This window comes from Pagrus major, chromosome 4 (genome assembly GCF_040436345.1).
Source record: "Pagrus major chromosome 4, Pma_NU_1.0".
Classification (NCBI taxonomy): Eukaryota; Metazoa; Chordata; class Actinopteri; order Spariformes; family Sparidae; genus Pagrus; species Pagrus major.
In genome coordinates this window covers 36,762,963-36,784,254 of record NC_133218.1, presented here as the reverse complement: position 1 = coordinate 36,784,254, position 21,292 = coordinate 36,762,963, and the positions used below count along the sequence as shown (strand labels likewise).

Genomic DNA, 21,292 nt, shown 5'->3' with positions numbered 1-21,292 from the left:
TACACTTGGACTTGAGGGTGAACTGATTAGATTTTGGAGGTCAAAGGTCACTTTACATATTGTGAGGTCACCTTGTACCGTATTGTAGCTTGTGAGGATCTTTACCTTCTTTGAAGTGGACTCATGTAACCGGCACGCGGTGGTTCTAGTTTACTCAGCAGACTGTATCTTCAGGGCACCCCAACACATGTTTTGAAATGTATTAAACAAAGTGATTAAACTGCTGTATGATTATTATCATTATAATTATAATGCACTTTAATTTAGTCAGGTAACTTAGCCTGTCTATTGATATTTCGGTATTAAAACGCCATTGGTTAGTCACGTGTTTGAAGGAAAAGTATCGCTAACGTGTAAATATATAAACATCAAAATAAAGTTTTTAAATTAAAGACTTTTTAGATTCTTATATTGTTAAAATATTTTAAAATATATGTCAAACATGATTTACAGGCACTTGAGGTTTTTTTTCTCCTCCCAGCGCCCCCCGGTGGCTCTAAGCATGTGATCCAGCCTCGTCTGAAGGTGGTAATCCTTCACAATACTTCTACTTTTGATACTTGAATTACATTTAACCTACAAGTATTTTTACTTCAGTAACATGTCTGAGTACTTCTTGCACCTCTGGCCGAGGAATCTAACTGAGATCTGCAAATGTGAAGGAAAATTCGAATGACAAAGAATTATCAAGAAGAAAGTGACAAGCCACCGTGGGAGGACTGGTGGTGAAGAAAGCTGACTCAGCTTTGAGGATGAGGAAGAAGAAAGTGTGCTCGAAGACGAAAACAAGCTTCCTCATGTTTTCCTCTGAATTTGACGCGGGGGAAATCCTCTATAGTATACAAAGCTTTCATAGAAAGACGTCTGACGAGAGACGAGGAAGTGAAAACAGGTAAAGAAAACCACTGAGCCAGGCAGTTTGACACCGACGATATCTGTGCTGCACTTTATTTCTAATTATTTGTCAGAAATTAAGATTTAAGATACAGTTTCCTCCTTTCTTCCATTGAAGCAGCTGGAAAAATCTTCTTCTTTCTATTTTGTCTGACAGTCTTGAACATATATATATTTGTTTTAAATGGTTATCTAGTGCACGACATGTTATTTAAAGGTGCTATTTGTAAGAAAAGTTGACTTTTGAGTTTCATTGCCAACATGTCAAATAATGACGCATTGGGATGTCGGCCGACTCGTCCTACGATCCAAAAGCTTCAGTTTCTGACAAGTTGAGGAATCAACTTTTCTCACAAAAAGCACAAATGGCACCTTTAAGATAAGTTCAGATAAGATAAGTTCAGATAAGTTCAGATAAGCTTTATTGATCCCAAGCGGAGAAATTTGGTTGTTACAGCAACACAAGGACGGCATATAGAAGATTAAAGTAAAAAAACCTAATAAGAGGTATAATAAAATAAAATAATAAAATAAAAATAAAAACTAGACAAGAACTGAAACATTTGGAGACAAAAATAACAAGCTGTGAGTGTTATCTGTTATAATAATAATAATAATAATAATAATAATACATATGAGATGTAATTTACTTAAAATAGGATATGATGCAAAACAAATCTTGCACATATGAGAATAATATAGTTAATTATGGTTAATAGTATATGATAATAGTACCAGATATGAGGTGTAGCATGAACGTGTGAAAGGTAGAATATAATAAACATAATATTGTTCAGTGCAACAATATAATAAAACATGAACTTTATGTTCTCATGTGAACGACCACAGTGATTCTCATTCACCTTTAATCCCTGTTAAGTTTAGTGTGTAATAAACATTATTACTTCACGCTGTACGTTAAAAAAAAAGAGTAAAAGGTTTAAATATTAAGTTTGTAGTTCAGTGTATTCACAGAATAAAGCACTCTCTCATATATTACTGTGGTTCCAGTGGTTGGAAAAGGTCACATCAGTTCCTCATTCGTGTTCTGGTGTCGGTGGGAACTTGAGATATTACTACACTTCCTCCTTGAATGACCCTGAAATATGATCTCCCCCCATCGCACTCTGAACATCAGCAGTAATTTATTCAGTGGTTTTACAAAGAAACTGTCGTCTGACCCCCTAAAACTTGGGATCATGTTTGATTCTCAGTGTTGGGAAGTTTCTGTGAAGCTTTGCAGGCCGTCAGTCAGGTCACAGAGGGAGAAGGTGAACGTTCCTGAGCTGCACATACGGAGAAATAACAACAAAACAAATATACAAATAACAAAATATGATTAAATATTACAAATTAGTCAAATGCAAGAAAAAAACCAAACTACCACTCAGTTAAGTTGGTCAGCTCCAGGTCCAGGTGGAGGTGCAGCCTGGTCACTAAAACAGCAACGACTTCCTGAACTTTTCTTCATAAACGATTTGAACTTGTTCAATAATCAATACGACCGATTGACAACTAATATCTTGAAGTTTCACGTCACTTTTAGGGCTAAAAACTGGTCCAAGTTTCAGTTAAAAAAAGTTATTTACCCAGAATCACGATGCAAATCTGAAAGTAGTTGAACGAACACCTACGGAGGCTTTTAAGGGCCAAAACTAAACATATAAATACATAAAGAATTACATAATTAGTTGCTTGAATAAATGAATACATATATAATATAATTCTATTTAATTTAATGCTTAATTCCCAATCTAAATAAACAAATCACACATTAAAAGTTGAATTAATCTGTTTATTTTATTTTTTTCCATATTTACACTTTACTACACATTTATTCATTCATATATTTATTTATTTAATAATTTATTCACACATTTATTTAAACTTTAATTTATTTATAGTGTAACCTGCCACCAACAGTTCACTCCTCCCCAACGACACTTTATTTTCTAATGAAGATGATTTTCTGTAAAAACTGTTGGAAAGTTGATCTTTCCTTTTTCTTTTGAGTGTTTCTGATGTCAGAGGTAAATATTTGACTCCACATTTGTCTGACAGCTTCAGTGACAAGTTACTCTTGTGATTACTGTTTTTCTCGCCCTTTTCAGATACTTCCTGTGTCTCTTTGTAGAGTTGTGAACTGATGTCGTCCCAAATGTTTCCAACAACGTTCAAACCAGAGAAATCTGTCGTTTAATTCAATTTAACGACGTTTCATTTGGTCGCCTGTCGCTGTAACTCCCAGGAGGACGAGACTTGACGTGAAATTGAATAAAACTTTAAAACATTACCTCGTCTGTTAACACTTCTGAGTCCCATCAGATGGATTGTTAATGGTTATAATGGTTGTTTGAGATATTTAAAACTTTGATCACAGTGAGCAGCCTGATGCTGTTTGTTCTCAGAGTCTTCATCACCACCTGGTGGCTGGTGGAGAGATGTGTGGCCAAAAGTTTGTGGACGCCTGAACATTTAAACCATGCGCATTAATCTGCTGCTGTAACTAGAAAAGGTTTGTGATGCTGTTGAACTTTATTGTGTTATACAGAGAGTTTCCTTTATTTAGCCTCCATTCATTAATGTTAATGGGGTGGACAAAATAATAGAAACGCCTGTCAATGTCACACAAAACAGTTCAGTGTGATACATTTGAATCAAAACCTTTGACCTGCACCTGATCCCCTCGTTAGTTTAGTTTGTATTTAAGTCTTTAGTTCATCTTTGTCAATTCTTCTGCTTTCCGATAACATGCTAATGCTAACATGTTGATGTTAGACTAGGTTCAGTGTGTTAGCATGCTGTTTGCTAATAAACACTAAACATTAAGTGTGGCTGAGGCCGATGGGAATGTTGTTTTGAAGGTACTCTTTCAGGTATTTGTGGAGGTTTTGTCCTGATGAAGGCGCTACAGGAAAGTTTTTACAATTAATCCTCAAAGTATTTTGAATATCTGGAGGAAATTTTGCAACTATTATTCTAAAAGTGGTCCAGATATTTCTATACCCACGCTGCTAACATCACAAACTTCATGTCAGGAGGATTTATTATCGGACTGCTGGATTTAATAAACAACTCTGCAGCCAATCTGAATCGAGTTAGACTGTGGTTTAAACTGAATCTGGGAAATAACTAAAGTTATGTGAGAAATGTGGTGAAGTAAACGTATAAAGTAGCAGAAAAGTAAAGTACAAGTAGGTTGTACTTGGATACTTTCCACCTCAAACTGAGAAAGTTTAATGAGATTTTTATAAACCTCATTAAACCAAACATACAGATAAACATCGCTGACATTTTGAAAAAACAACACCAGGTTTAATTTTAATCTTTTTTATTGGTTAGGTCATCCTAATTCAATTCAAATAATTAAATTAAAACTTCTTTTAAATATCGTCTTCAAAGAGGAAAAAAAAAAAAGCACAACTAAAAGCAAAACTCATTCACTCCTTTCATTTAAAATGTGAAAATAAAAACAAAATCAAGGTTTTTCTCCTAAAACACTCAAATCACAACGTCAAACAAACAATAGTTGAAATGTAACACACTATACACAACTGAATCTACGATTCTTTAAAGAACTGGTGCAACAAAACAAACACACTCGTTTATGTTCATCCAGTCAGGTGAGCAGTCAGTCCGTCTTTCTGATGCGTTCATGTCGCTCAATCTCTGCGGGGCTTCCCGACGCTCCAGGGGGCCGAGCTAGGGCGGTGATTAGATGTGGGTGGGTGTCAGGGTGGCGCCGCGCGTAAGGCCGGGCGCGATCGTGGCTTCCTGTTTTAAAAACCAAAGGTGTTCTCGCCGCTGTAAGCCACGTATAAAAAGCCGTCCTCGTCCTTCTCCTTCTCGTACAGCTGCCCCATCGTGATGCTGGAATGTGACGGAGACAAAAAGTTACCAATCAACCGATCAATGACAGCCGTTCTCTACGTATCAACAGTGACTGTGTGTCACAGCCTGACTCGCCTTCTTCCTCTGAGCCACAGAGCTCCATTGTTGGCCCAAATCTATTAAAACACATCAATGAGCCTCACTGTTGTTGCTTCATTACCATGAACACACTCACACCTGCCACAGATCCATCCGCCCCTGAAAATAGTCCCCAACAAATACACTACGTCCTCCCGTTTGAGACAGACACGTTGGTTTTCAGTTTGCTAGATTACCTGTCAGGATTTACAAATCTGTCTTCGTCAGAACTAACCATGGAGGTGTGATGGTACCTGGACGCAGCGTTGGAGGCGGAGCTGCTCAGTGGCCCCTCGAAGCCCAAAAAGCTCAACTTCCCGGCTATAAAATGACCCACATCTTCCGGTTTTGCGCACGGCTAACTTGAATGGGGATGAAATGATTTAATCTAGCGGCTCTTCAAGACTTTCAAAAAATTATCAGACCGAATGGCTCAAATTCTGACGAGTGGCGGAGCTGAAAGAAATGTATCCAGACGCTTCTTTCACAATGTCAGCGTGTGAGAAGAAGTCGCGGTTCATCATGTGACGATGTAACTACACGGTTTGACACCAGCAAACTAACCAATGACTGAAAACCAACATCGTGTCCGTCTGTCTCAACACTTTCTGACTTCCTGTCTGTGGCTCTCAGCTCGAAGAAGACTCCCGATGACTTTGCATTTTTAAACAAACTTAATCAATTTCTTTGCAAAAAAATAAGCAACTTTTGATCTTTTGCCTCTTTAAGACTCTCCATCCTCACCGCCTGAGAAGCTTTTACATCCTGTATCAGCCTGTTCAGGATCCTCACTGAAGATATTTGATGTTAAACTGAGTGACTCCATGTTTTTAAAGTTGAATCATTACATCTAATTGAAAATAGTAATTCCTGCACACATTATTTTTTACTTCTGCACAGATTTATTTATATATATCAGAAGTTTTCAGGACATATTTCACATTTGTTTCTCCACAAGACTTTAAAAAACAAATCTTCTGGGTTTCTGAAGAATGTTTCTTTGCACTGGATGGTTTTTTTAAAGACCGGTTCGTGAGTTTTTAAGGAGTTTACTGATCTGACAAAGGTAAAACTTGAGCAGAAACGAGGACTCAAGGCTCAGATAGTTTGGTGTGAAACTGGAGCTGAAATTTAAAAAACTAAATGATCAGTTTCTGGATTATTTTCATAAATCTGATTCTCCAGCAGAAAACTACAGTCTGAAAGCCCTCAGAGGCCACGTTTCTCACTGACTGTCTGTGACGGGGTTACAAATACAGACCGAAAGTGCTGAGTAATGACCGACTGACTGAGCAGCAGTGTTGAACGCTCCGCCTGGCTGCTGTAAGGACCGTCCCACAGCTGAATCAGCCTGAACACGCAGCCCTGATGACACACTAACTCCTGGCTTTTGGTGTTATGTGGATTTTATTCCCCATCATTCTCCAGTTAAAGTTTTCCAGATGTTAAAACTGAATAAATAGTTCCTGCATTTTCCTTCATCTGCTCCTCTGATCAGCTTCAGTCAAATATTAATCCACCGCTGAAAGTAGTGCCAAACAAAAGCACTTCGTCCAGTGTGAGCGACGTTTGTTAAACTGACCTCACATGGAGCGCTGACAACACGACGACACTCCACATTAAAATCAAACACTTGATAAGACGCCACACAGGAAGTTAAACAGGGACAGAGTCGCTCTGTTCAGTCTTTTATTAAACAAGTTCCTGGTGATAAAAGTCATAAATGTCATTTGACTCAAGTTTTATCTGTTTACATGTTTCACTGAACTGAAGTGAAGTGAAGTGAGCTCATCCAGGCTTCACGAACACCTGCATGCACTTTACACACACACACACACACACACACACACACACACACACACACACACACACGCACACACACACACACACACGTACTTTTTATTAAAATAATTTAAAGTTGCTGAATATTTGACACACAGACCAAAATAAACAAAGATGCTGAGAGGTGATTCAAGCGAACCACACAAATAAATCAAATAAACAGCCTTTTTTGCATCACTGACTTTTCTTTATCGATGAATCTGCTGATCATTTCTGCTATTAATCGATCAATCTTTGGATCTATAACATGTATCGATCGAAATGAGCTTCACATGTCGATCATCAGAGTCAAAAACAGGATAGTTTAGCTTATTTTGTAAAATACTTTTTTCCGGAGCATAAAACCAATGAACTGTTGACCTTTACTGATCTAGGTCCGGGTCCAACATTGGCACAGCTGTCAGTGCTGAAAGAAATCTGAGTGAAAAGTGAAAACTGCAGAGAAATGTTCTGTTATTGCCGTTTAATCAACCACCAGTCTACAACCCAAAGATATTAAGTTTAGCAGTAAAGAAAAAGCTGGATCTTCCTTTGAGAAGTCATTTTTTGGCATTTTTGTTTTAAAAAAATCAAAATAGTTGCAAACTCATTTCTTGCTGATCGACTGCAGGTTCAGATGCATGTTTTATAAATCATGTGTGTCTCTGTTCAGGCTGTCCGTCTCCATTTAAACTCTAAAAAGAGAAAATTAAATCTGTGTATTGTTTTTGTGGATGCGAGGGGAAACAAACTGAACCAAAAGTAAAATTCTACAATAATAATTCGAACCTCTCTGGTGAATCATGTAATATAAAAGTTCTGCAGTGACAGAACCCCCCCGGCGTCCCGGCCCTCACCTGGACTGAGGCACCGTCTTGTCCACGAAGAGGAAGATGGCCTTCTCTGAGGGCAGCTGGATGCGTTTCCTGATGATCCACATGAACTGAGCCACTGTGATGTCGGAGGGCACCAGGTACTTCCTCTTATCGATGTCGACGATCTGTGATCCAGACACTTTCTCCACAATCACCTGGCAGGACACACACAGAGACAACGATTACAGCCGACACGTCACTAAACAGACCTGCTGCGATGTCTCTGAAACGTCACTCACCGGGACCCTGTCAGGGTACTTGTTGCGGATTTTGGCTGACTCTATGCATCGATGTTCTGGTGGACAAAAAAAACAAGTCACGTTAATTATGTGTTTTTTTCCCCCGTGTCAACAGAAATAGACGTTTCTGAGGTAAGACAGGAGATGAAGAGCAGTGATGGACGAAGATCGATATCTGAAGTGTGAACTGTGAGATTCACCGACAGCTGCTGCGGATTAAACCACACTGAGAACAACTGAACCACAAAACCCATCAATCCGGTTACTTAACGGGGAACGAGCCGCGTTTAATCATGAATAAAACATCAACACAGACAGTAGAGCTGCAACAATAAGCAAATATCAATTAGTCGATCCAAAGAAAATTAATCACCAACTATTTTGATAACTGGTTAATCGTCTCAAGTAAAAAGGTTCCAGCTTCCTAAATGTGAGGATTTGCTAATTTTTTCTGTTTCGTTTGACTGTAAATCAACTTTATTTGAGTTTTGGACCGTTTGGTTAATTAAAACAACATAACTGTACATGATTTAACTGAATATATGCCGTCTTCATACAAACAAGCGCCATAAAATATTGGACGAGTATCCAATAAAATGGCAACATTTCTAAATTTTCAAAAAGTCTCATTTATTTAGCTTTGAGAATTTTATAAATCTCATTTATAAAATCTATGTTTACATCTGTGAATGGCCCCAGAATTAGTCAGTCAAATGATTTTGAAATAAAAACAGCGAAGGACATAGAAGATGTAAATAAAGAGTAACATTGGTTTGTAATGCATCAATATTTTCCTTTATTTTCCTTTTATTCTGATCTTCATCGTTATTTTCAGTCACTGATCTTCAGTGTTTTTGTTCGATCAGTGTTTGTATCGGCTTCGTGTCACAATCTGTTTGATTGTTTGTGTTAATGATGTATTACAGTTTTTTATTATGTATTTTATTCCTTTAAAAGCTTATTTTATTGGCCTACCACAGGTATATAGGTATTGCCATACATTTTGGCTGATATGACACTTTTTTTACATAATTTGATGCAGAAACATGCCTGGGTTCAGGTAAAATTATTAAATTTGCAGCTAAATGTCCTGTATCAGTGCACCAATGTCATTTTGGACCATAAAGTTATCCTGCTACCATTACATAAATATCTTTGTCACAAGTGTTTGATAAGAAAAATGTGTGTTTATAAATATATTGTGTGTGTGTGTAACAATATGTCGGCATCAGCCCCAAAAATCCAGCGTCGGTCGGCTCTTATACATTGCATCAGTTGCACTTTAACAATAAATTACAATCACATAAAACCAATAAAATTAAATAAAATAAAGGAATTACATGTTTTAATTATAAACAATTAATCTAAAAAGTACTCCACACATTATTTAGTAATAAAATAACCTTTAGCTGCAGTCGACACACTTTAAACAGCTGTTGTGCAGCATGAAACTGGATGAGGCACATCCTCCTTTTCACGGGAAGCAGAGGGGTTGATGGGTAATGTAGTCCGAACACTTGACAGCAACAATAACACTGAGTTGGAAAGAGGTCAGTTATCTGTCATAGTCTTGTTTGTGTTGGACTTTAAATGTTTTAAGCGCCACAGATTTAAAGAGCTCGTTATTCCTCATCAGCAACACGTCGCTGTGAGGCCGTTTAAAGTCTGAAAACACCTTGATAACATCAGCTGGCCTCAACAGGAAGTTATCTCAGATTATGAATTTATAGTTGGAGTAACTTGTCAGTTAACGTGGAGAATAGTGGATGTGTTTTGGTTTTAAATTCATAAATATTACAAGTTTTTAACATCCTGTGTCTCATTTTTTATCATAAATACAGTTTTTTTTGTCATTTTGGCTGCTGGTCAAACAAAGTAAGCTCTTTAAGGAACCACTTAGGCCCCAAAATAACCTGCCAGGCAGCTGGTATTTATCTCTAACATCTTAGTTTAAACATTTAGTTGATTTTTAAGTGATTTATTTACAGATTTAATCATATTAAAGCCTCAAAGATGGGATGTAAAACCAGCCTGCAGGCCTGAAACTGAAACAACTTTACCACCCTGCTGACGCCTCACAGGCCTGCAGCTCCTGACAGGTGGATTAATGTGAAACATCTGGTGCTGAGGTGCGGAAACAGCTGATCACAGCTGTGTAATCCAGCTGTGTAACTGTAACTAAAGGGAGAAAACGAGGCTTAGCAGCTTAAATGTGTCAATATCCACCATCAGCCTCCTGAAACCAGGTCGTCGCCCGGTGATTACGAACAAAAGAGACGATGATCTGTCTAAACACACCGACACGTTAGCTCACATTTAACACCAGGAGGAGATAATTCACCTTCACGTCAGCTGACACTGATATTTACAGAGTTTATCGTGTTTAATGTGCAGCTGCTAGCTTAAAACAGACAGACAAAAGCCTGAAGCACAGGCCACTGTGGCAGCCCGGCGGCTTTCAAAGCGGCATTTTACCAACACGACACCGCAGTTTAATCCCCCCAACGACCAAAAACACAAGACTTCACGTCAGAAATTTAATCTGCGTAGACATTTTTACGACTCCTCCATGAAAAAGCAGCACCTCCCTCCTCCCTTCTTACCCAACGAGTGATCCTCTTTGAACATCCATTTCATGTTTGCCGTTTCCGGGCTCGGTTTCGCTCGCTGCGGCGGGGTTTATAAAGTGGACCGGAGGTTAGTGAACGGCTGGAGGTGTCTCGTCTCCGTGTTTTGGACCTCCTCTCGCTGTGTGTGTCTGTGTGTGTGTGTCTGTGTGTGTGTGTCCGGCAGAGACGCGGCCGCTTCAACACTTCAGCAAAACAACAAACAACAGTCTCGCTCTTCGCTAGCTGCAAGCTCCGCCCCGCGGTGACGTCACAGGACGGATCCATTCCTCCCAGGAGGGGTGACCGGCGAGAAACAACCGGACGCGTTTACTTCTCACGGTTAAAAACGCTCAAATTAAATGCGCTTATTTCTTTCCCACGCCATATCTCGACGTTTTATTGTTTACATTTCAACACTGATGAGAGTTATTTGCTTTTTCTACGTGATAACCTTTTGACACGGTTCCCTGTTCAGTCACATTTTGGTTCCGGCTCGGTGAGGAACATAAACAGAACCATATCGTGATGAAGCAGCTGACGATGCGCTCAGGATCGATTACTCAGCCGATCACCTGTGAGATCATTCAATTACAGTATCTAATGTGATTCATATAATAATATTAATATTATTAATAAATTAGTAAAATACTAGAAAGAGTGAAAAAATGTCTTCACAACATCTCAGAGCCTGATGAGACTAAATAAACAAATATATATTCAGTTTACAGTGATGTAGACAACTTTCTCTAGAGCCCCAGGTGTCCTGAATGTCAGCTGCTGTGATCATTTGATCAATTGCAAATTTGTCTGTGAATTTGCGGTCAAATGCTGCAGCGAGTCGACTTTAAGTATTTTAATCACATGTACATTTTCCATCTAATTCCAGCACATAAGTTCAGTGTGAAGGCTCACATTTAATGCAAAGTGTTTCTATCATGTTGAGTCAATTAGAATAAATTAAATGAATGCAGACTCCATTACAGGTAAAACTACTATACTAGGTATTAAAATAACACATCAGTAAAAGTACAAAGTATTCTTCTCAAACACTACTCAGAGTATTAGTTACTTTTTTAGTACATTATAAGCAGCGTTCAAAGGTCTAAATTAACTCCTGCTCTCGCTCAACTTCATTTATACATCCCCAAATCAAATAGCATCGGGCACCCTCTAACTTTACACCCTGTAATCGATTAACTCCCCAAAACACCAAATACAACAAAGGAGGGAGAGACAGATGCCTTATGTACAGGATATAGGAATAACAACATCAAAGTACTTCTTCCAGCGGTAGAAGAAGTATTAACCTATAATATAAAAGTAGAAATACTACATTGTAGAAAAATGTCAAGTGTCAATAACACGAGTACTGATATACTCAACTACAGTAAGTTAAGAAAGTTCAAGTCATTGTTATTTAAGTGTTTTTATTCCAGCTTCAGTAAATGAAACACATTTATAAATCACATATTTTGACATTCAAGTCATCTCAACACGTCTGAATGGGTTTAAAGGCACACGAGTGCAGAGCAGGTCCTACTTCCTGCAGTCCGGCTCGGCACACTGAGCTCTGATCTGGTTGTCGGGCGGCAGCGGTTTCCCCAGGTGGTGTCCTGTGGTGAGGCCCACGGGCTGTGACTCTCGCTCCTCCTTCACCTTCGGAAACATCACGAAGCCGCCCTTAAACGTGAGGTCGAAGAGCTCACAGGGGGCAAAGGTCAAAGGCTTCTCTGCCAACAGTCCTTTGAGTCGGGCTCCCCACCCGTCCAACATGGCCGTCCTCACAGCGGGGGGGCAGTGAGCCGGACTCCAGAATATCTGAGGAGGAAGAACCTGAAAGCCACAGAAGTGAAGGGTCCCGTTCTGAAAGAAACAAGAGAGACGTGAAGACGAGAGAGACGTCAACAACCGTCCACCGACACAGAATATCTAGGAATCATTGTGTGTGTGTGTGTGTGTGTGTGTGTGTGTGTGTGTGTGTGTGTGTGTCACCTGTAGAGGCCACAGTGTGACGTTGATGTCTCCGTTGATCCCGTCTGGTCTGAACATCGTCTGTGTTGCTCCAGTTGTGAAGGACAACATCGCTTTCTTTTCCTTCAAGAAACATTAAAAATACTCTTTTTATCCGACGTGTCAGAGCAACATGACGCGTTCATACAGCTGCTGACGTGCGGAGGAAACAAGTATGTGAGTGTCACCGGCGACATGTTCTCCTTCATACTGCTGAAGTTTAATAGTCTTTGAATTTTATTAATATGACGTGAGCTTCAGTTAGCTTTGACCACAAATGTCCTTCAGAGGGAGACTTTTTACTGTGATACTCTGAGTACATTTCAGAGCCTGTACTCTATTACTTTTACTGCAGTACAGAAGTTGAATCAGTACTTCTACTTCTACACAAGCATCTGAACTTCTACTGGAGGAGAGAGTCGTCCTGCTCTCGTCAGCTCTGGTCGTGTTTTCATGAGTTTTTACTTCTGTTTCATGTTTTATTGTGGCGTCTAACTCTCCTCGTGTTTGTATGTGAGCCACCGCTGAAGATGTTAATTAATGTTTTAGATAAATATAAGGTTATAACTCTTTCTGTGGGCACTCATAAAATCATAAAATGAAGGACAATGTAGTAAAACAGTTGAAAATGAAAAATGTTCTTATATTTGATGTATATCATATTAAAAGTTTGTTTTCTGCTCATAAATACCAACTAAAGGGGCTTAAAGTTATGAGAATTTGTTTTGATTCATAATTTTGAGATTCTGTTGATGAATGTCTGAAACATGTTGCAGGTTTTCATGTTGAGTTTGTTAAACGAGGGTTAAACAGACCAGTGTTTCCTCTGTTTGTATCATCACGTTCACTTTATCTCATTATCATCAGTTATATCAAAGAGACGTGCTGTCCAGCGGAGACAGACGGACCTTGAATATCCCGTTATTGTACATGTTCTGCAGGGAGAAGGCGAAGCCTTGTGTCAGCACTCTGTCGATCCAGCCCTTCATGATGGCCGGCACACTGAACCAGTACAGAGGAAACTGCAACGAGAGACACAACACGTCACACTGACATCAGTGTTTTTATTTATTGTGTTATTTCCTTTCAGTGACTTCATTCTCTGTCACTTTTGTCATCGTCAATTAATTAAGCTTATTTATTTCTTTACGAAAACAGTCAGAGTTAACATGAGAGGCTGATTCTTTATTTAGAGGCCAGAATTAAAAGAAGACACATGGAAAATAAAAAATAAAAAACCTCTTTCAGGCTGGATTAATGTAAAATGATCCTCAACGTCTCTCCCAGTCGAACCCAGTCGTAAATTCAGAGCTGTTGTTGAACCACTCGACATTCCTCGAGCTGTCTGTAGCTCTGTGAGTGCTTCTGTCTTTAATCTAAACAAGTTTGAACACTGAATTGTTTATTTATTTTTCTCGCCTGAATGATTTTGATGTAAAAATCGGCCTGCAGACGACCTGTAACTGCTACAACACACAATGTGTCCACAGTCTTACATGGCCCAAGTTCAAATTTAGTAAAAATATCATGGAAAATAAACACTCTAATTAAATATTCAGGCGCCAACAGGAGCATAAAACTCATTATAGTTCTTTATTTCCTTATTTGCATTAACTTTGTGCGTATAAAAAAAAGGGGTGGGTCTCCTGTCTATGAGATCAGATGTTAATGATTAATCGAATTTAACCAATTCAGTTTTTTATTATCAATTAATTAATTATTTTAAATACTTGCTCATCAGACATTTCAAAATGAAATACAAAATACTGGTATGAGAAAGTTTATTTAATTAAAATAGAATACATTTTTAATTCAAAAAGCCTCAACACGGTTTGATTTTGTTGGGCCAGTTGTTGTAAGTCATTATTTTGTGTTATTTAGTTTATCGTTCTTGTGACTTCTGTCCTTTCACCTCCTGATGCAGCCGACTCTGAGTTTGCATCAAACACAGTCGGTGGTTAAAACTGTTTCATATATTATTCATGATTAACTGATAATCGATTGTTAAAGCAGCTTACTATCGATCAGAGAAATTGCTAAAAATACTTTGACCTCAATGGTCAAATGAGCTGTCAATCAATAGGTCAGAGGTCGGCAGCCATCTTAAGTAACTTCAGACTGCAGTTTAATGACGTTCTGCTTTTATATAGTTGAGTTTTCTGATAGTTAGAGGCATAAAAAAGCATCCACGATCGCAGTTTATTGTTATTAAATAGCCAAAGCGAGCTAACGTGAGCGAAAGTGAGCGACTAGTTAACGTTGCTAACGGCTAAAACGCTGAGGTGATAAAGAAACAGCAGCCAGCTGAAGATCAGAAGAACCGCCGTCTGTCGTCTCTGTGGAAAATTAATGGAAATAATCTGGTATCTTCACTCAAAGTCTCGACAGCTAACAGCTAGCGACACGAGCGACCTCTGACCTGGAAGATGATAAGCTCCGCCTCCTGCACTTTGCGCTGCTCGGCCATGATGTCGTCGCTGAGGCGACCGTCCATCCAGGCGTACATGGTCTCATCGCCGTACTGGAAAAGTTCTGGATTCTTCAGATCACCTGAACACGACAAAGACCGTCAGGACTTCAGAGGAAACTCAGCTGATAATCTATGTTTTCTTTTTTTGGTATGTTTTTAGGAAGGACTGTCATTTTACCTGAAAACAAAGAAATATAGATTGACATGTACGTCACTGACTTGTTTCAGATGTCTGAAGAAAAGAGCTTTACCCTCTAACTATGTAAAAGACAACAGTTTTATGTTTAAGAGCTCAAGATTTTTCACTGAAAACTTATTTGGATCTCTGAACGACACATTCATTAACAGTGAGGTCACCGATGATGTCGTCCTGCGTGGCGTTGGCTCTGAAGTTCATGGCGTACAGGTCGGACACGACGACCCTGTAGCCCTGCTCCTGCAGCTCCTTCATCGCCACATCACGCACCGCCGCGTTGAACGACCCCGGACTCTGGTGGGCGTACACGATCAGGACCGTCTTCTGAGCTGTCACACAAACAAACAAACAAACAAACAAACAAACAAACAAACAAACATATCACTACTTCTGTACTTTTGAGGATAAGGGTTACAGCCGTTTACTGTTTTAAAATTAACCATCCATTAAAAGTTGTTGAGATGTTTCAGTTGGGACCTCTGTTGTGTTTATAGATGAGTTATAATCTGTGGGGTAAAATGAGGTTTGGGTTGCCAGGTTGTAAAAACATTGTTTTGGTTGCTGGTCGATGATCGAACGAGAACAAAGTCACTGATAAGGAGTCGAGTTTCACCCTCTGATAAGACGACAGCTCCGTCTGCAGTTTTCAGTGTCGGCACATCGTTAATGAATCAATGATCCAGTTTCAGGTGTTAATAAAATTAGACTTCTGCAACACTCTGATACTTACTATATAATTATATATTTATAGTTATATAATACTTTAATATAAGTCAGAGTTCATCACATCACCTGCAGCTGCTACAGGGAGGTTTGATCACATCACTCAGCTGGATATCAGTTAAATCTAGAGCTGATTTTCAGATTTATTGTGAACTGTTTCAACCCGTCTCGCCTCCTCGCTGAGCTGCTGGTCCCGGTGTCGAGGTCCTCGATGCTCTGCTGGTTGTAAATGTCCTGTTTTTCACGTCCGTGTGAACAAACTGTGGATCCGTTTTTTGTTGCTTTCACACAAAATTCATTCAATGGTCACATCTTCCAGAAACCATGAAGTCTTTTCTCATTCATTCTCCAACATCTGCAGAAAAACTGTACAAATGCTCACACACTTTTCAAAACTGTCAAAACTCCTTCAAAACAGTTCAGTGACGATAAGTATCTCGATAACTGCACATGTTGATCGATACTTTATTAACATGGTTGTTTTTTACTGTAACGAAGCAGAATGTGTTGCTGTGTCGGAGCCGACAGTCAGCAGCTGCATGAATCATTCAGACACCAAAGATTAAAGTTAATCATTTCTGTGACGCGCCCCGTCGTCAGTGTGTTTTAGGTCAGCAGGTTGTGAGAGATTTTCAGACATGTATGAAGTGTTTTCAGTGTCGATCGATGCTTGTGAATGTTTTCTGTCTTTGTTTTACTGGTTTTATGTTTTTAATCGTACTGGCTTTGGTGCTGTGTATCTGCATCATGTTGCTTTAACTTGAACTTTATTTTATTTGTAACCTTGTCAAGAAAGATGCATTAATGTATTATAAATAAAGATTTTTCGTCTTTTTCAGAATATTTTAAAATCCAAACTTTACAGTGAGAAGCTCAGTGTGAAATCAGCAGCATCAAGACGAAAACAAGCTGACGTTTAAAACAATGAACGGTGTGTTAATGTTTAAAGTCTGATAATGAAGCAGCAGAGACAACAGTGTCTTGTGTGAATACTGGATGACAGTCAAAGAGCTGCAAAACACGTCTGACGAGACGACTCGCCGGGCGTCAGCAACAGAAACTGCTGTTTGGAGATTTATGGTCAATAATTAATACATTTGTTACCAATATACGCAAAGTTTTTCAGCTTAAAGTCTGTGATGAATAGTGTTTTTGTTTCTTTTCCATGTGTTTTTATCTGTTGATCTGATTTACTCCCACATTTTTAAATGATTAACTCAGACACCAACAGGCTCCTGATACAAAGTTTAAAACAAACATCATTGTTTTTTTTTTGCTTTTTGTTTTCCAGTTATGTGAACAAATGTGTCTGGACTGGACGGAGGTGAAAACAATAAAATGAGTCTTACCCATGCTGCTGTGCGTCTGCTGGACCCGTCTGAAGTGTAGACCTGGCTCCGGGCGGCACCGCGGCTCTTATAGACCGAGTGGATTTCTTTGCGTGAGAAGCATGTTAGATATCAGATGGAGAGCAAAGTGTCTGTAAGTCACAACTACACACTGCAGGAAGTGAGAAAAAAAAACCTCTGCTGTCAAACTGTAGGACCGGTTTAGTTCAGTGTTTGTAAAGAGAGGTGTGTGTGTGTGTGTGTGTGTGTGTGTGTGTGTGTGTGTGTGTGCGTGTGTGTGTGTGTGTGTGAGTCAGTCAGGCTGTGGGCGAATCAGATTGGTTTCATTTGGCCTGGAAAAGAATGTTTGGGTCACTTTCAAGGGATTATCCAACCGGGTCATGTGGCTTAATAAACTCTTTAATCCGGCTTAATTTCACCTCGTTAGGAGAGAAGTGGAGGAAGGCGTCGGTTTAGTAAAGCCTGAGCTGTTCGGTCGAGTCCTCGAGTTTAATGTCACCTGTCACCAGCTTCTCTGCGGACGGGCTTTCATGACTGACTGACTGCTCGGTCAGAGCAACTTTCACACACTTCACAGAGACTTTAACTCTAATATAAGAAAATAAAAGCTAGAAGAATCTTCCTCACTTGTTTTTTTTTTGCCTTAAAGGAACATTTCACCCAAAAATGACAATTCAGTGATTACCTACTCACCCTCATGTTGATGGAGAGTTTCGTAGTCCACAAATCATTTTTCTGGAGCTTCACAGCGAAACAGCGTCGCAGCGTTCTCCTCAACGACAGAGAGCAGCTGGAGACGTGTCTTTAAAAAAAACACAACAGAAATAAAAAGAAGAAACATAAAAAGGCTCCTGCAGCTCGTTCCAACGTAATCTCTGGAAGCTCCGAGATCCTGACCTGATCTGAGAAGACGTTATTTACACCCCTTTAAGATGAAATCTTCACTTCTGATGATGATGCGCTCCAGGCGACTCCGAACTCGGAAATATCCGAACCTCCTCCTCGACCAAACGCCGGCATCATGAGGGAGCAACTGTCTGACGTCGGCACCTGTGGGGAGGGGGTAGGATGAGTCTGGAGACGACAGTATTTGGACTAGACGAACCCAATCTCCAGAATAAATGTTAGTTCAGTACGTTTCTGCAAAACCACAGAAAGGTTCAAGCTGAACGTCTGTTTATTTCTCTCTGTGCTCGTGCTCTGGTTCTGGCTCTGGTTCGGTTTCGGCACAGATACACTTAGTTTGGGTTAGAAAACATCCTGGTTTGGCCAGTTTCACTCTTACAAATGTTGAAATTCAGTCTCAACCTGAGGTCAGCGGCTCGGCCTGAGCGGTGCAGCCTGCAGGCGCTGAGAAAGCTGAATCCTCCTGTTCGGTTCACTTCTGCTCAAAACAACCGCGGCTGACGAAGCTTCAGCTCCACTCGTCAACATGTCTTCTACTCTTCCTTTGGTGCCGCAGGTGAAGCAGCACACTTTCCTCCACAGACACAATGTTTGTTAACTACTGGCATCGCGGCATCATTTGCTCCCTGGCGACGCGACGTCACGTAGTCGATGTTTCTGACCCAACATCTCAGGAGTTAAATGCACAAAATGTGATTTCTGCCACAACAAAACAAAACAAAAGACGCCGACTGAGTGTTTTGTGGTTCAGGGCAGAGAGCCGGACCTTCTGGAGGAGTAAACGCCCGCAGTCACATCACGTTCAGCTCTGATCCGGAGACGTTTACCAGCCGGAGGATTCTTACATATTATATCTCTTAAAACAAAAAGTAACGAGGTGCCATGACACAAACCCAAGAGGAAGTCAGCCATTTTGAATTCATTTGAATTTATTTTCTTTTGTATTTTTTTCCAAATCTGATCCACTTTAAGGTGAAATATAATAATAATATCACCAGAGTAACTGCTAAGTAATCGTTAGCTCAGTTAGCCGTGCAGCTAGCGGTGCGAACCGTGAGCTCGGAGCACCAGAGGAGTGTTGGCGCTTACGATGCTAACGCGGGAGCTTTGGACCTTGACGGGCCACGGCTAGGTTGTTAGCATGCTAACTTCAGTACACACTGTATCTCTTCCTGATAATAAACTGACGTCATAATGAAAAAACGATGAGCTTGTGAGAGAAGATGACAAAGATGTTTTTCTCACCACATGTTTAATATTCAGTCAGAAGCTTTCAACTGAACCACAAGATCAATAAAAGCAGCACTCAGATCAGTTTCCTGCTGATGTGATCCGAGTGTTCAGTTGAAAAAATGCCTCTGACGTCTCGTCTGGTCGAGCTTTATGCAACAGATGCATTCAGTCTGATCTGATCTGACAGTGTTTGTGAAACCGGCTTCATGACTTCTTTTCAGTTTTATCTTCACATCGTGTTTTCAGGCTTTTCGACACGTGAGGGAGAAACTCTGAACTGCATGCAGGTAACTGAACGTGCAGCGTGTGTGCGATCGATTAAATCCACCACTTACTTCCTTTTTTTATATTTGCTTTCTGTCACACGGAGCCAAATTAAATGTCCAGACTTGCAGTTATTGTCAGTTATCCTGGGGCGGGTCAGACGCGCCCTCGGCTCGATGACGACCGACGGGCTGGAATGTGACAGGAATGTTACCTGAGCACTTTCTGTCAGCTGCAGATCACCTGGCTGAGCCTCAGCGGTGAGACCGGCTCACATCACCTGTCTGAGGGGAAACGCCTCAGAGGTCAGAGGTCGTTATGTAACCGTGTGCACGCAGCGTCAACAGGCAAAGTCAGGCGACTTAAAGGGGCACTACGTAGTTTTGGAGAAGAAATCCAAACTATATTTATAATATTAATGAGGTAATAATAAATAACTTTGTCCATAAGTGAATAAACAAGCTGTTCTCAGAGGAAAATAAGGTCCCAGAACACTGTTTGAAGCTAGAGAGGTGGCAGGGTCCGCCACATATAAACAGTATAAATTGTGTTGTCCTAGTTTGTTTGTTAAGGCAGAAAAAGATCTTTCTCTTCTGATTAAAATGTATTCGCCAAAACTACAGAGTGCACCTTTAATTCTTGCAGCTGTTTATAAAAGTTAATCATTACACTCATGTAAAAATACCTTAAAGTCAAAGTATTATCAGCAAAATGTACCAAAAGTATCAAATGTAAAAGTCCTCGCTCTGCAGCAAAACCTCTCCTGTGACTGATTTATTATTATATCTGACATTTTGAGCGTTTAAATAAAAATGCATCAACCTAAACATAAACCTGAGCGGCTGGGAGACGATGGAAAGGTGTCAGTGTGAATGTGGCTGAGAGGAGAGTGCAGACGAGACTCTGAACACTGAGGACGCCCAGTGGACGGACGGAGGACGGCAGGTTTGTAGAGCTCAGCACTGGAGACAGAGGCAGGGCCGTCCTGACTCAGCTTTTTATTTTACATACACGTCACGTTTTTGCCGACAGGACGCAGATTAATAAATGTTCATTATTCAAATACTGACGTCACAGTACTGACACGATACCGTTACTAATTACCTGTTAAAAGATGCAGTCTGGGACTTTATACTTTACTTTTTACTTTATTTAATAACTTTGGCTCTGATGTGGCATGTAATCTGAAAAGTAACTAGTAACTAAGTGAGTGCATATTTAAATGTGCTTATTTGATTGACAATCATTCTTCCAATAATCAGAAAAATGCTGAATAATCAGATCTGATAATCAGCCAGGCCACAGTATACAGCCCTGTATATACATACATGTGAATATCTGCATAATTAACTTTAAGTTGTACTTTTGATACTTAAGTACATTTACTATCAGATACTTTTACTGAAGTATTATTTGTATTGGTGACTTTCACTTTAATTCGTATTTTATCACGATATCTTTACTTTTACTCGAGTGTTTGACTGTTGGGGACCTTTTCAAACACGCGTTGAGATGCCAGGTGTGAACTGACGTACGCAGAGCCGTCCACCTGTAATATTTACCCAAGAAGCACTTTGATGTCAGGTGTAAACAGGGCCCAAGTCTTGTTTAACTGTTACGTGGCTTTCAGCCGGTTGCACAAAGATAAAATCAGATGTACTCAGGACTCGACTCCGGCTGAATGTCCTTCCTGCCTGTTTCCACTTCGTGCACCTCGGTTGTGACAGTTTTGTT

The 21,292-nt window shown here is 39.9% G+C and overlaps 2 protein-coding genes across 3 annotated transcripts; both read right to left on the bottom strand.

Moving 5' to 3' along the window:
- Window positions 1-4,208: 4,208 nt before the first annotated feature.
- Window positions 4,209-10,624, bottom strand: LOC140994888 (gamma-aminobutyric acid receptor-associated protein-like 2). Its single transcript, XM_073464717.1, has 4 exons — window positions 10,402-10,624; window positions 7,799-7,854; window positions 7,542-7,714; window positions 4,209-4,764 (listed from the first exon to the last, which is right to left on the bottom strand). Exons 1-4 carry the CDS (start codon window positions 10,433-10,435, stop codon window positions 4,674-4,676), a joined length of 354 nt encoding a protein of 117 aa, XP_073320818.1. The 5' UTR covers window positions 10,436-10,624; the 3' UTR covers window positions 4,209-4,673.
- A 1,193-nt stretch (window positions 10,625-11,817) lies between these two features.
- nqo1 (NAD(P)H dehydrogenase, quinone 1) lies at window positions 11,818-17,312 on the bottom strand. 2 transcript variants are annotated; one of them, XM_073464609.1, is made up of 6 exons: window positions 17,156-17,312; window positions 15,245-15,412; window positions 14,837-14,967; window positions 13,326-13,439; window positions 12,400-12,501; window positions 11,818-12,270 (listed from the first exon to the last, which is right to left on the bottom strand). In XM_073464609.1, exons 1-6 carry the CDS (start codon window positions 17,157-17,159, stop codon window positions 11,944-11,946), a joined length of 846 nt encoding a protein of 281 aa, XP_073320710.1. In that variant the 5' UTR covers window positions 17,160-17,312; the 3' UTR covers window positions 11,818-11,943. The 2 variants fall into 2 exon arrangements, with proteins under 2 accessions (XP_073320710.1, XP_073320711.1); XM_073464610.1 differs by lacking the exon at window positions 17,156-17,312 and adding an exon at window positions 15,876-15,947.
- Between the last annotated feature and the right edge of the window lie 3,980 nt (window positions 17,313-21,292).